Genomic DNA, 13,803 nt, shown 5'->3' on the forward strand with positions numbered 1-13,803 from the left:
GAAAAAATTTTGAGCTGATCATCAGACCTGCTGTCAATTTTAAACAGGTTTTCTAAAAAATTAGGCTTCAGTGAGTTGTGTTTGGCTTTTCAATCCATCAGTCCATTTAAACCAAATTTACCAGGGTCATGAGATACTCAAAAATGTGAAGTTTGGATTTTCATGAAAATCACTGTCTGTTTTTGAAATGGACCAGCGCCATATTGAAGAAGGAGCTGTGTTGAGGTCAGCAGGCAAGCTCCAGGCTTATCTGCACATGCAAAAATGGCTGAGCAGGCTACATATAGCAGAGTTTTTCTTAGTAACTGCTGCTCCTTGCCTTGGCTTTATGCACAGGAGCTGTTTGTGTTTGGGAAGGGGAGGATGCAAGGAAGTAGGTCACTTTCAAAGAAATAGGCTTTTTTTTCCCCCTCTGCTCTTTGGGAAACCTCTTGTGGGAAGTGTATCCTCTGTTTTACAAAAACTGTCTGAGGCAGACTGTTTGATGATGCCTAGTTATCAGAACACAAATGTCTTTGCTTATTCTCTCTCACTAAAGGACTCCTCTCATTGCCTCAATTTGTTCTGCAGCTGTAGAAGAGTTTAACTCTCAGGTTTTCATTTTATTCTGTCCCTTTAGGATGCTGCAGGTTTAGAAGGATATTTGATATGGACTGTGTAAGTTTGAAGACCTGTATTTTCTTTCCAGTCACAAACTGAAGAGCTAGCCAGAGAAAACTTCAGCTTTCATCAGTGGTCTTAAAATTCACATGGTAGTGTCCTGACATATTTCAGTCTTCAAGAAATGAGTTCCCCTCATAGCTGTATACCTTTTTCTAGCCGTTTTAAATATCTACAGAATTATTTTTTATCCCTTTAATGTATCATGCAAATCTGATAGGCAGATAGGAAAACTGTCTAATGTGGAGAGTTTATAGCACTTTGTTTCAAACAAACAAACCAGCCAACCTAAACCCCCTCACGGTCTTCAAAGAACTTCTCTGTACCTGCTCAGCACATGCCTAGCCGTGTGTGTTTGCTCAGGAGAATATCACAGCTCGTATTTAAAATATGCATTGTAATATACATCTCGTGGGAAGGTGTGGAAGGGGAAGTTGAAATGGCTCTTTGCTGATGATAAAATCAAAACAAAAACAACTGCCGATTCCCCGGCCAGTCAGCTTGCTGGGACATTTTTATAATTCTTTTACTCTGTTGTTGGAGGTCTCCAATTAGCCTCAAACTGGAGCTCGCAGCTTGTGTGTGAAACAGGCAGCTGCTGGCACGCAATCCTCCCTGAAGTTGTTTCCTTTCCTTTTTCCTGAGATTTAGCGAGGGGGGGGAAGGGGTTGGAGTCACATGGATACAAAGCTTTTGATTAATGTCCAAGTCTGTGCTGCTGCGGAGGCTTTCCAACCTCTCAGCTAGCAGGGCGAGCTGGGAACCAGTGACCGCTCGTTTCCTCCGGGCTGTGTCCCCTTCCTGACGGGAAAGGAGCGCGCTCGGGGCTCGTCGCCTGCGGAGCGGGGCGAGCCGGGGCAGCAGCGCGGAGGGGACCGGCCCGAGCCCGGCCCCGCTGGGTCACTTGGCGGGGTCTTTTGTTGTCCTTGTCCGGAGCGCAGCGCCGGGAGAAGGCGCCGGGCTGGGAGCTCCGATCCTCCTCGCTGCACCATGACAGAAGAAAGCAAGGGGGAAGGCAAGGGGGAGAGCGGGAAGGACTTGGAGAAGCAGCTTCGCTTACGCGTGTGCGTCCTCAACGAGCTGCTCAAGACGGAGCGGGACTACGTGGGCACGCTGGAGTTCCTGGTGTCGGTGAGCGGGGCCGGGGCCGCTCCGGGCAGCGGGGCTGCAGCGGGGCCCCGCCGGGACAGGGATGTCCCCCGAGCTTGGCTTGAAAGGGACGGGAAAGGAGGGAGCGAGAGTAACAGGTCTTGAAAGAGCCGAAGAGGGGTCGCGCTTTGCCCACCCCGCCCGGATCCCCGGCCGCGCTTTGGCACTGGAGATCTCCGCGCGTGGAAGCGGATGGGGGTGATGTGTTTGGGTTCCCCCAAACCTAAGGGGTCTGGGGGCTTGCGTTCATTTTAGGGCACCGCTACTTCATTTTGGTTCCACTGCTTGGGATAGTGTCGGAAAGGCAGCGGTGCGGGGGGAGGGAGCAGGACGGAGGGGGTGCTGGTGTGCAGCAGCTGCTTGGCATTAAAGCCACATGTGGCACTCACTCCTGTCTTGTGATACAGGGTCAGCTGGGAAGGTACCGCGTTCTGCTGAGCTGTGCCCTGACAGTTTTAGCTTCCTCCTCCATTTGAATATCACTGTTCGTAGATTATTGGTGCCAGGTAATAACCGTATCAGAAAGGCAGGAGTTCTCACTCTCTCAGAAAGCCGAAGTGACAAATGATTGCAGAACAGATGTGGGCAGTGTTTCATTTGTCCTGATCTTGGTAGCATCAGTTTAGGGCTCTGATGTGATAAATGTGTCCAAATCTGCTGCTTCAGATTGCAAAAGTTTTCACAGTAGCCCCATCATAATTTCTCTCCTCCTGTCCCATTGAAGAGGGGAAATCCTTCCAACTGCAAACTTCCTGCTTTGCTGCCTTGAGAATTGTGGACTTTCTGCTTATTACCATGAAAGAGGAAATTCTTAAGTTGGCTGTGACAAGGAGAATAAAAGCACAGACATTGGAGTGAAATAAGATCTACAGAGTAGCTTATTTTCTCCATATGTTTATCCTCAGCAGAACCATGAAAAATGGTAAATGGTCCAATGTGTTGGGGTTTTTTTTTTGTTGGTTGTGGTTTTTTTAAGTTTAGGATGTATATTTGAAAAAGAGGCTATATGATTATTTTACTTGTTTCCATTTAATGATCAGGTTTTACCTATTTAAAAAAAGACAACCCAGCTCTTCTAAGGCAATGTTCTTCCATATTTTACCTTAAGCCACAAATTTGGTGTATGCTGGAGTCTTGGATTTCAGCAACTTCGAAGAATTTGTAGTATCTTTAATTTTGTATTCTAAGGTTTTAGACATAAGATATATGAGTTCAAGAAGTAAGTACTCAAATTCCCTTAAGGATCAGAATCTGTATGTGTTTCAAGTTCTATCCAGGCACTGAATTCGGTATTGTCTTTTAGTGGTTTGGATCAAGATGATCTAAATAAATCATGTGGAGAAAGGAAGAAGGGTTGGTGTTAAATACTTGGTTCTACATCAGTTTTTTAAATTCATTAATGATTGTGGACAGGGTTCAAGTGACAGTTCAGAGATGCAAATCCTTCACAGAAATGTCACATGTTCTGATTACACCTAAGTTTTGTTTGAGGAAACAACTTCTGAACTTTCCTTTGGTCTACCTGCTAGGACTGTTGTTGAGATCAGCTGTGATGGTGGATTTGAGGGCCACTGGATGAGGGCCAGTCTGGAGACAGTCACGCTGATTTATGTAAGCCGTCAAAACATCATTGCAGGATGGGTTTATGTTCAAGTCAAAGTTAACAGTTCCAGGTCATCTCAGTGTTGTCAATGGAGCTCATGGTGGTAGAAACCATGTTTCTTTTATAACTGAGAAGCTGAAGCCAGTTATAGTCTCCTTAAGAGGTTGCTCAGAGTACCTGCAGTTTTCATTGTAGTTACTAGGGTATTCACTTATATAAATATTCACAGGGTATTAACTTAGATAAATGAAAGAATCCCTGTGCATGGCTACAGAATGAAGAGGTTATAAGGGGGAAGTGACTTGCTGGTGTGTGTCAACATGGGAAATGGTTTGTTGGTTTCCCTACACTGAAACATACCTGTTATATGCTAGATTTATTTACATTGGAATTAAAAGAGTATTGCTCAGAACAAGTTTCTGGTTGTTTTTTTAAAGTCTTTTTTCCCCTCCACTCCTCTATGGTTGCTCATCCTCCACTTATCAGTGTAGTGCAAAGTATCTTGGTTTGACTTGTCAAAAGTCTGTAACACTGTAAGGTGCAAAGCAGAAGACTTGATATATTTGTTACTTTATTAGATAGAAGTAGCTGAGTAGTCATTCCCATGCAAATTTATTCACCTCTTTTTTGTCTTTATGCTGTGTAAATACAATATATTGTGTTACATCTGCACTCATCACAAAACAAATCTGAGTGAAAAGGTCTGGTTCTACTAATATTATTCTTTCCCATCTCCTGAATCTTCCAGTAATAAACTGTAGTAGTGTAGTCTGTTGAGATTTCAGTGATACAGAGCAATAACAATTTTGGGCCAATTGCAGTGAGGTATGTAAACATATGTGAGGTGGATAAACTTAACTCGCCCAGTAGTTGCAGCAATGTTGGAGGGAGGAGGCATGCACAGGAAATTATGAATAAATGCTTATACTTTTCCTTCAGACATTTCATTACATCTAGAGTGTCATTGCAATACCCTCAGTATTCTTTCTACCATTTCTTGAAAGTAACAAGTGATGGAAGAATTTATTTAAGACACTAAAACACTTCCAAAAACTATATATCTAGATGGAGGTTATTATTTTTTAAAATAACCTACAGTATTAAGTTTCTGTTATGAACACTTGGTGCTTTACTGGCTAAATTAACAATATAGTTTTTTCTACTTCTGGATGTTCTTGCTGGTGATCATACCATTTTCCCGAGGCAAAAATCTTTGTTTTCCAATGAAAGAGAAGCTTTACTTGCAAGAATAGAGGAAAATATTTTTTTCTTAGCAAAATGCACTTTCTGGAGGGGACAGAAAGCAACAGTTGGTGAATATTTGCACTGTCTAAAATAATTGTGTTGTCCAACTGTATGACTGAATAATTAATAAGTACCTCAAGTAACTATGCTAAAGATGCTGTAAAAAAGTGACGTTATGCCTCATTGCTTTGATTCTTTACAGCAAATGTCTATTTACTGTGATCTGTGTAAACATAAGGAAAATTTCCTGTGTTGCCCTATGAGCACAATTAGCCTGGAGAAAAGGAGACTGAGGGAAAACTTTTATCACTTTTTACAAGTACCTGAAAGGAAGCTGTAGTGAGGTAAGAATCAGTCTTATTTCCCCCACTAACAAATGCCAGGACAAGAGGAAATGGCTCCAGGCTGTGCTAGGGGAAGTGTGGATTGGACAGTAGGAAAAATTGATTCACTGAAGGGGTGTTCAGGCATTGGAATAGGCTGCCCAGGAAAGTGATGGAATCGCCATCCCTGGAGGTGTTCAAAAACATGTAAATGTGGCACCTGGGGATGTGTTTTAGTGGTCAACATGGCAGTGCTGGGTTACTGGTTGAACCTGATGATCTTGGAGTCTTTTTCAACATTAATGATTCTATTCTATGACTAACTAACTAGAGCAAAATTACATGAACTTTTCTAAGATTCTCATTGGTCTGTGATTTTTATGCTGGACAATGTGATTTTTAATGAGAGCTTTAAAAAAAGTTGGACTTTTTTTTTGTAATTTGCTGAATGCTTTTGTGCGAAGTTTCATTTACTGTGTAATCAGGATAATCACTTGAATCCTCAACATAGCAGTAGAAAAGTACAGTACAACTGTACAGTACACCAACCGCAGCTGATTATAAGCTACACTTCTGTGTGTCGGCAACTTTTCGTTCTTTGTTCATATATAAGCTGCAAGTCTGGGTGTCAGCAACTGTCTTGGGTTACAATACAGAGTGTGATAAAAGGTATCTATTCTATCACCATCTGTTGAGGGTGGGGGCAGTGATCCTAATCTCCGTGGGAGATATTCTGCTAATGGGCCATCCACTGAAACCAGGTGGGGCATTGTTCTTTATCTTTTCACAACCAATCCTTCCTCCAGCGAGTCATTTTCTGCTAATGGCCCATTGAGTCCCACTGTGTGACTGATAAAATTACTGCATCCCATTGGGAGTTGCTCCAGCCAGGGGGAAGAGCCCAACATTTCTTACCAAGATAAAAACAGAGGTTTTGGGACACTAAAGGAGCCCCTTTCTCCACTGGACTCCAGAGGGAAACAGGATTTCTCCACATTACCACTGGACCTCTGGAGGGAAACTGCACCTTCTGCAGGAGCACTGCTTCAACTGAACCACATCTGTCACTGCAAGGGGACTGCAACCACCATTTAATGGGACTGCTACCAACACCCTGCCTGACGGGGTGTCAGGTTGTACTCTGACTTTGTCAGGGTTTAGAGTTTGTTTCTTTGTAGTACTGTATTTCTATTTTAATTTCCCTAGAAAAGAACTGTTACAGTAATTTCACGAATACAAGCCACAGCAATTTGACAAAAATTTTGGTGGAAACCCAGAAGTGCGGCTAATACTTGGGGGCGGCTAATATGTGAATAATTTTCTGACATTTACAACCCCAGATGTACCAGCCAGGGGCGCCGAGCCGAGCACCTGCCAGTAAAAGCTGGCATTTCGCGACTGTTACAAAGTGTTACTCTGTTGCCCTGGCTCCCTGCGGGCAGCACGGGGGGCGGGGAGAGAGGCAGGAGAGCTCTCTTCTTCCCTCCTCTGCCGCAGCCTGGGTGGAGAGACGGGGGGGCCCCGCGCCACCATTGCCGTGGCTCAGGGAGGAGGAGGGGGGCTCTACCCCCGCCCGGCTGGCGCCGCGGCGGGATCAGGGCCAGGGCGAGCGGCACCACCGAACTGGGCCACCTGACCCCATCAACAGCCCCTAGCGGGCCAAGCCTGCACAGCCTTAGTTGAGCCAGTAAACCCCCCGCCATGCTGCGGTTCTGTTAGTATTTGGCAACTTTGTTGCACGCGGGTCCTCGCTGAGAACGACAGAGCGGCTTATATTCAGGTGCGGCTTATTTATGGACAAAGAACGAAATATTTGCCAACACCCAGAGATGCGGCTTATAGTCCGTGCGGCTTGTATTCGTGAATTTACTGTATTCCTAATTCCCATATCTTTGCCTGAAAGCCCCTTGATTTCAAAATTTTAATAATTTGGAGGGAGGGGGTTTACATTTTCCATTTCAAAGAGAAGCTCCTGCCTTTCTCAGCAGACACCTGTCCTCCAAACTAAAACAGCAACTTTTCATTCTTTGTCCATATATAAGCCACACCTGATTATAAGCCGCACTTTGGGTTCAAACCAAAATTTTAGTCAAAATGGTGCAGCTTATAATCATGAAATTAGTAAAGAGTTGCTAAAAAGTGACTAGTTGAATTTGTCACCTTATGACCTGATATAAGGCTTATTTCTTATGTTTGTGATTTACATTAATTGACCAATAAGGGCAAACCAAACCATAAACAATTTTAGGATGCATGTACATATATGTATGCATACATATATAAAATATACATATATATTTTCTGGAAAGAAACTCTATTTTGGAATAGAAATTGGAAATGTAATTTATCTGCTACACTTGATACTTCAGGGGATATCCGTGGATGTAGAGTTTTAATTTTCTATGGCAGAGATTGTTTCGCTGGCGCAGTTTTGTGTTCTGAAAGATTTGACGTTGATGGGAATAGAAGCAGATGTTGGCACTCCTGTCAGCCTTCCCCACTGCCTCAGCTGGGGTGACTAGTTAGATTCTTGAAGCAGCTGGGGGAAAAAAACAAAGCTAGTTTATTATGTAGACTATAGTATGGTTTACAGAGTCTCTCAGTGAATGTATGTTTCTGCCAGTTAACTCGAAAGTATCAGTTTGATTTTATTATATCCTACTGTACTATCTTCTGCTTGCACTAAAGTTTAAAAAATGGTTAGTTTTCTTTAAATGTGTCCTGTTAAGGGAAGCAGGATCCTTACTTTTCAATTGGTATGAAGAGATACTGTTTATAAGGTTTATTGTGCAGCCTTTTCAGTTGTCTGTGTGACTCCTTGGGATCTGTATTCCCCTGTCTCTTGGCTCAATACATATTTCTCTGATTGTTGAGCAGGCTAATTATTTGTTGAAGTGATTATAGTAATTGAGACTTCAGGCAACCTTCATAATCAAATTCAATGTTACTAACCCTGACTAGCAACAGAGGATTTATGTCATGGATGGAAACTCCTCAAGTGATTATGCTATATAATAAACTTAGATTTGGGCTTCCCACAAAAAGAACAATTTATAGATGATCTTTTATGGCTGTAGTTTGATATAAACAAAGTGTCTGTGTGTATTGTTTTTGGGTGCATGTCTATATATGTCACTGAATACCTTAAATTGGAAAGGTCCCATAAGGATCATCTAGTCCCACTCACTAAATATGTTATATGTATATCTCAATTATAGTGATGATTAGTGACTTCATAGTGCTTTTCATAATTGCATTTATATTTTATAAAAGGGATTTAAATGAATGGAAGGGAAGGGTTTTAGCTGGCTGCATTTTTTGATAAGGTTATGTGATTTCCTTTCTCTTCAGGAAAAGAAAAACAGCATTCTATGGCTACTTCATCATAAAAAGTCAAAAGGAAGTGCAAACACAATTACTATAGAAAGTCAATATCTTTTCCATTCACTTCCAATTTCTGCTGTTTTTAAACTTGCTTAAGTGTTAACTAAAAATGTGAGTGTGGCATTCTATTTTTATTTGACTTTGCTTGTCTATATCAATGGCACCACCTGTGGTCCCTGTAAGAGTAAGAGTAACTGCTTAAAAGCTGTTTATTTATTTGTGACCCCAGCCTCAAGGTTGAACAGTCTGCTTTATGGAGTGGATTAGCAAGAAAGATTATTTTTTGTGTGTGTGTCTTTACTAGGTGAGCACAGAATTCATGCAGTGTAGGACAATGGCAAAAAAGCAGAGTTTTTTCTAAAGAATTTTCAAGTACGTATCTTATCTTGTTTGGAATTGGAGGGATTTATGCTAGACAATGAAAAATGTTTCATACTTTTCAATGTATTTGCTCTTCCTGCTCTCAGCTACATTTAGATGGTATTGTGAAAAACTCTTCTTTAGCAAGAAAGGTGGTTTGTTGAGCTGTTCAGTGAAAAACTTAGAATACTGAAAGGGGAAATCTTTGTTCCATAGCATTTAAGAAACTTTCCTGTTCTTAAGACTTATTGTAGGCGAAGGCTTAGTCTTTTGAAGACTATAATATGCTTAGAAGTGTTATAAAACTTCATGATTTATCTGTATTTTTAAATAATATTTGCAGGGTTCCAGTTATTTCTTTGCTCTGCCTTCTAGCTCAGTCCTAACTCTCCTGGCACACGTATTTCACAAATCTGTAGTGTGAGCTGCAAATTTAGAAGAGGCTACTTGGAGGGCACCATTCATCAAAACATCCAGGTTTAAGTTATTCTGTGCAACCTAATGCTGCTGAATACTATGCTGTCTTTAGTGATTTCAGATATTTATGGAGACAAATTTTTCAACCCTCTTTGGTAGGAATTTTTGGCAACGTTTATAAATACCAAGCTTCAAAACTAGGTCTCCCAAGTTTGGTTTGTATTTATTTGGTAAGGTTAGCATGAAGAGCAATTTTGTCAATTAGATGAAGTCATTGTCACAGTATTACAACATGTGAGAAATCTAAACCATGTATCTCTAAAGTGTCTGTCCCTGTTTAGAAAGGATTTGGATTACCCATGAATGAAATACAGGTTTGAGCCAAGGTAATGAATTTTATTGAAGACTCTGCCATTTTTGTAAGTGTCTTGAACTTGTAGTCACATACTCATGCATATTATTTTTCAGAAATTTTGTTTAACTGTTTTTACTTTAGGACTCAACTATATGCTTTTTGATTTGGTTTTCTGTTTGGGATTGAGCAGGATTGTCACTGTTTTGGTGAACATGTGGATTGGTGTGGGACTGGCTACTCAGGAGGAATGCCAGAATGAAGATAGCAAAGTGGAGTCACCACTCCTGGAGATGCTCAAGAGGTGTCTGAATCTGGTGCTGGGTGATATGTTTTAGTGGTAGAGTCCTGTGCCTGGGATGGCACAACCCTGTTCACCTGCACAGGCTGGGAGCTAGAGAGCAGCTTTAGAGGTTACTCCGGGAGTACTTGTGGACAAGAACTGGAACATGAATCAGCATTGCACCCTTGCAGTGCAGAAAAGAACCAGCATCCTGGGACTGTTCTAGCAAGGGTGTTGTCACTAGGTTAAGGGATTTGATTCTTTACCCTCTGCTCTACATCTGTGAGACTTCTGAGAGTCAAATTTTTGCCCCCCTAATTGAAGAAATAATTTTGCCTACTAACTCAAGTCTGGGATGGACCAGCAATGTGAGGGGGGGGCAGGAGCATATTGCTGTGAAAAGGCTGAGAGAGCAAGGTTTCTTTGGCCTTGAAGACTCAGTGCAATTTTTATTATTGTCTACAATTCCCCAATGGATAGATGTGGGCAAGATGCAGCCATATTCCTTTTAGAGGTGCACAGTGGTACAAGGAGAGGTCATGGAAGATGGGAATTCTGATGTGATGTGAAGGGAAAAAATATTGCTTACAGTAAAACTGGTGAAAAACTGGTATAAGTTGCTCAGAGACTGTTTTTTATTTTGCTTAAAGGTTGTCTAGGCAAGATTGGACTACCTGTTCTAGTTGACACTACTCTGTTCAAGCAATTGGGCTAGATGACCTCCTTTCCAGCCTCCATGACTCATCAATTTGCAATTTATTGCCATGACATAAAAAAAGGCTGACTGCCTTGAAGTTTCAGCCAATTTCAGGAGAACAGAATTTTCAGGTTTGCATCTCTTTCCTTTATACTCTGAAATTGCAGTGTCAATGGCTGGCTGTACTGTTCAGCAAGCAATCATTCAAAATTCAAGAGAAAACTCAATTTTAGGGGTTTTTAAAAATTTCATGTGTTTTATTTTTGCTCAGGAAACAGATAATCTGTCACTTTTGTACTGTTTTCTATTCGGAGATGTCTCAGTGCATTGCTTTTATTAATAAATCAAGCCTATGTAGTTCTACAAATGGGCAACTTAGATCTTGATTTTTGGGTCCCTGTGGAAGTTTGTGCCAGTACTAGAAATATAATCTGATGCCTTGATTCCCAGTTCACTACTCTGACAGCAGAGTAACCCTTTCCCTTCATATATAATTGATGCTAAAAGAATGGTTGCCTACTTAAAATGTCTGAGAAGCTGCAAAGATAACTGTTCAAAGCCAGCTTCATTTTGAGCAAGCTTGATTGCTCCTGGGATTGTCTCATAGGCTCCTTACAGTTGAATTTGTGCTGTTGTAGGGACAGAACTGAGAAATTAGGGGTTGAGACTTATTTTAGGTCCCATGAGACCTCCAGATTGTCCTTTGTGCTTTTGGCAGTCTGGCTGCCAAGTCATCTGCACCCCTGATGAGCTTTCAAGTACAAGGTTGAAGAACATGAAGGGAATGTGTAGGACAAACAGAACTGAAGTGGGTACTGGAAAAAAGTAATATGTTGTTGTTACTGGGTGGCTTTCTTTATTCAGTGTAATTTGTGTGATGCAGGCCCCTTGACAAATTGATAATATCTTGATGAATAAAGAATCTAATCCTTGACCTTCCTCGAAGTTTTGTATGAATTCTCACTTCAAAATGAAATTTGTCTGTTGGTGCTGATATTTGTGCCTGAATTTTAAATACATTATATATATGTTGGCATGTTTACTTTCTAAATGAATTTTTGCCTATTATAGTAACTAGAGCAAGCGACCACTATAATTAATACGATGGTGAATTTACATTAAAAAAGTGTTTTGTCATTTGACCTGTGAAATAAATTGTTAATTTTCTAAGGTGGTTTAAAAGGAGTCATTCCTAGAGTGAGGGATGAATGTGTTCTTATGTGTTGACTTAACAATCCCAGTTGCTTTATGCCTGAATCAAATATGTTGTGTGACATATGACAGTGTGATTGATGTCTGGGATGCTATGAATTTGTGCAACAAGGCTGGAAAACCACTTCATTTTGTTGCTTAGTCTTTGGTGCTAAGTTACTCAAGGAATTTAAGAATATGGTGTAAGATATCTGGATTCCTGGGAGAAATAGCATGCTACAGCATGCTTTGAGACATCCTCTGACTCGATCTTAAAGACACACTGTAGTGTGAGTGTGGTCTTTGCTCTAAGAGTCACAGAGGCATTTGAGACTTAAACAGATGTGGCAGCAACTGAAGCTCTGCAATATATAGGCACCACTTTCATTAAAATGATACCACAGCCTGACAAGTTAGAGGGAAGAAAAAGTGGCACACAGCTAGAGCTACTGTTGTGTCACTTGTAAAATGTTTGACTGAATAGTTTGTATTTACCTTTTTGTTGTCTGGGAGAAAGAGCTATTTTGCAGAAGCCATAGGAAGCAGGAAGGCAATAAATAAGTCCCAATTCATAGAATGCCTTTGTAAAAATGACCACCCTACCTTTATAATGAGAGCTGCTTCCTTCCTGTTACTGTCTGTTGATTTTTGTTCATGAAAGGTATGATAAAATACCACTTAAAAAGGAACTTGCTGGATATGATAAACACCTAAAATGAGACATGCTGGAAGGAACCTGTGAATTGCTGTGACAGATTTAAGAAAAGGTCTATCCCACTTGCTGTGATTGTGGCCAGGACAGGTTTTAATTTTTGCAGTAGACAGGAGGAGGCATGGCTAGGACACAGAGATCATTCTACACCATCTCACATCATTGGTGAGAGTGTGAAGAAGGGAGTGTCTTAGGGGAGAAAGGGGTTCCTTCTGGTCAGGGTAGCATGGTGGAGGCAGTGGTCAGGTATTGCTGTTTCCACCTGAATCACTCCCCTCTTTCTCGTGCCCTCTGCCATTAGTAATGGTGTTGTTACTGTTTTCTTATCTCATTGCTGTTTTCAGTAAATTGTTCTTACCTCAACCTGTGATCTTTACCTTTTGTGCCTCAAATTCTCTTTTCCAGCCCACCACAAGGGAAGGGGGGAGCAGGGGCTGAGTGAGTCAGTGATGTGTGGTTTCAGTAGAAGCACTAAATTGGGGAATACCATTACTAAACTACAACACACAGTATTTTTTTTATAATGGTAAGCAGTAACATTACTCAGGGAGTTTTTACTTCCTGACTGGGGGCTGTCTCTCCTGAAGAGTGTAGGTGTAGTACCTGGTTGCAAACTAAGTGATTTCTGAGTTTGATTATTTTTGTATTTGTGTGTTTTTTGGCATCTGTAACTTCTGAATGTGTATCCCATAAAATTATTCCTTTTATGCATTTTAAATATCCTGTCTAAAAAATTTGCTGACTACTTGCATCACTATTTTTGTTGTTGGAAATCTAATTATTCTTTTTATGAAATCCCTTTCATATGTTCAATCATCTTTCACATTCCTTTGTGATGAGTTCTTCTGTTTCATTGATCTTCTGCCTATTTCTTTCTTGGTCTTTTGCATACAATTTTCAGAGGGCAAAAGCATCCCCAAACATGTGTAATAGATGTTTGAGGTACTGAATTATGACAAGAGGAGTCATAATTCAGGACCTCATACTTGTCATAATAACATCTTTCTTGACTGAAAGACATTAGAATTCTGTTTATCCTTCTGCAATATGTAGTTAGCACTTTACTTAGGCCCTTTTTCACCTCATTTCTTACCTTTGTATATCAAAAGTGGTTTTTAGAGATTGGGAAAGATTCTTGAAGTATGACTTGCAGCTGCCATTTGCTTTCTCTTACCATTCTGTTTTGCTTTGTGAATGGGGAAAAGATCTAGAAAGAGGTCTCAGTGAAGGATTAAGTAGCCAAGCAGGAAAAAATATGAACAGTAAGAGCTATGAGATTACAGTTCTGCGCTCTGCAAATAGGAAGGAGAAAATAGTAAGGAAAAATACACTAGCAAGGTAGAAAAGGAAGAAGGAAGGCTTATGAAAATTAGTTCTAAAAATGAAAACTTGCGCAAAAATCCCCTTTGAAACATGCCAAGTATGTG

The 13,803-nt window shown here is 40.9% G+C and overlaps 1 protein-coding gene across 1 annotated transcript in view; it reads left to right on the forward strand.

The window, feature by feature from the left end:
- Positions 1-1,392: 1,392 nt before the first annotated feature.
- The window catches only part of PREX2 (phosphatidylinositol-3,4,5-trisphosphate dependent Rac exchange factor 2), a 173,962-nt gene continuing 161,551 nt past the window's right edge, over positions 1,393-13,803 (forward strand). The window contains exon 1 of the mRNA XM_033054999.2: positions 1,393-1,791. Coding sequence (XP_032910890.1) covers positions 1,651-1,791 — 141 coding nt within the window. The 5' untranslated portion in view covers positions 1,393-1,650. The remainder of the gene's footprint in view (positions 1,792-13,803) is intronic.

The sequence above is a fragment of the Catharus ustulatus genome, chromosome 1 (genome assembly GCF_009819885.2).
Source record: "Catharus ustulatus isolate bCatUst1 chromosome 1, bCatUst1.pri.v2, whole genome shotgun sequence".
Taxonomy (NCBI): Eukaryota; Metazoa; Chordata; class Aves; order Passeriformes; family Turdidae; genus Catharus; species Catharus ustulatus.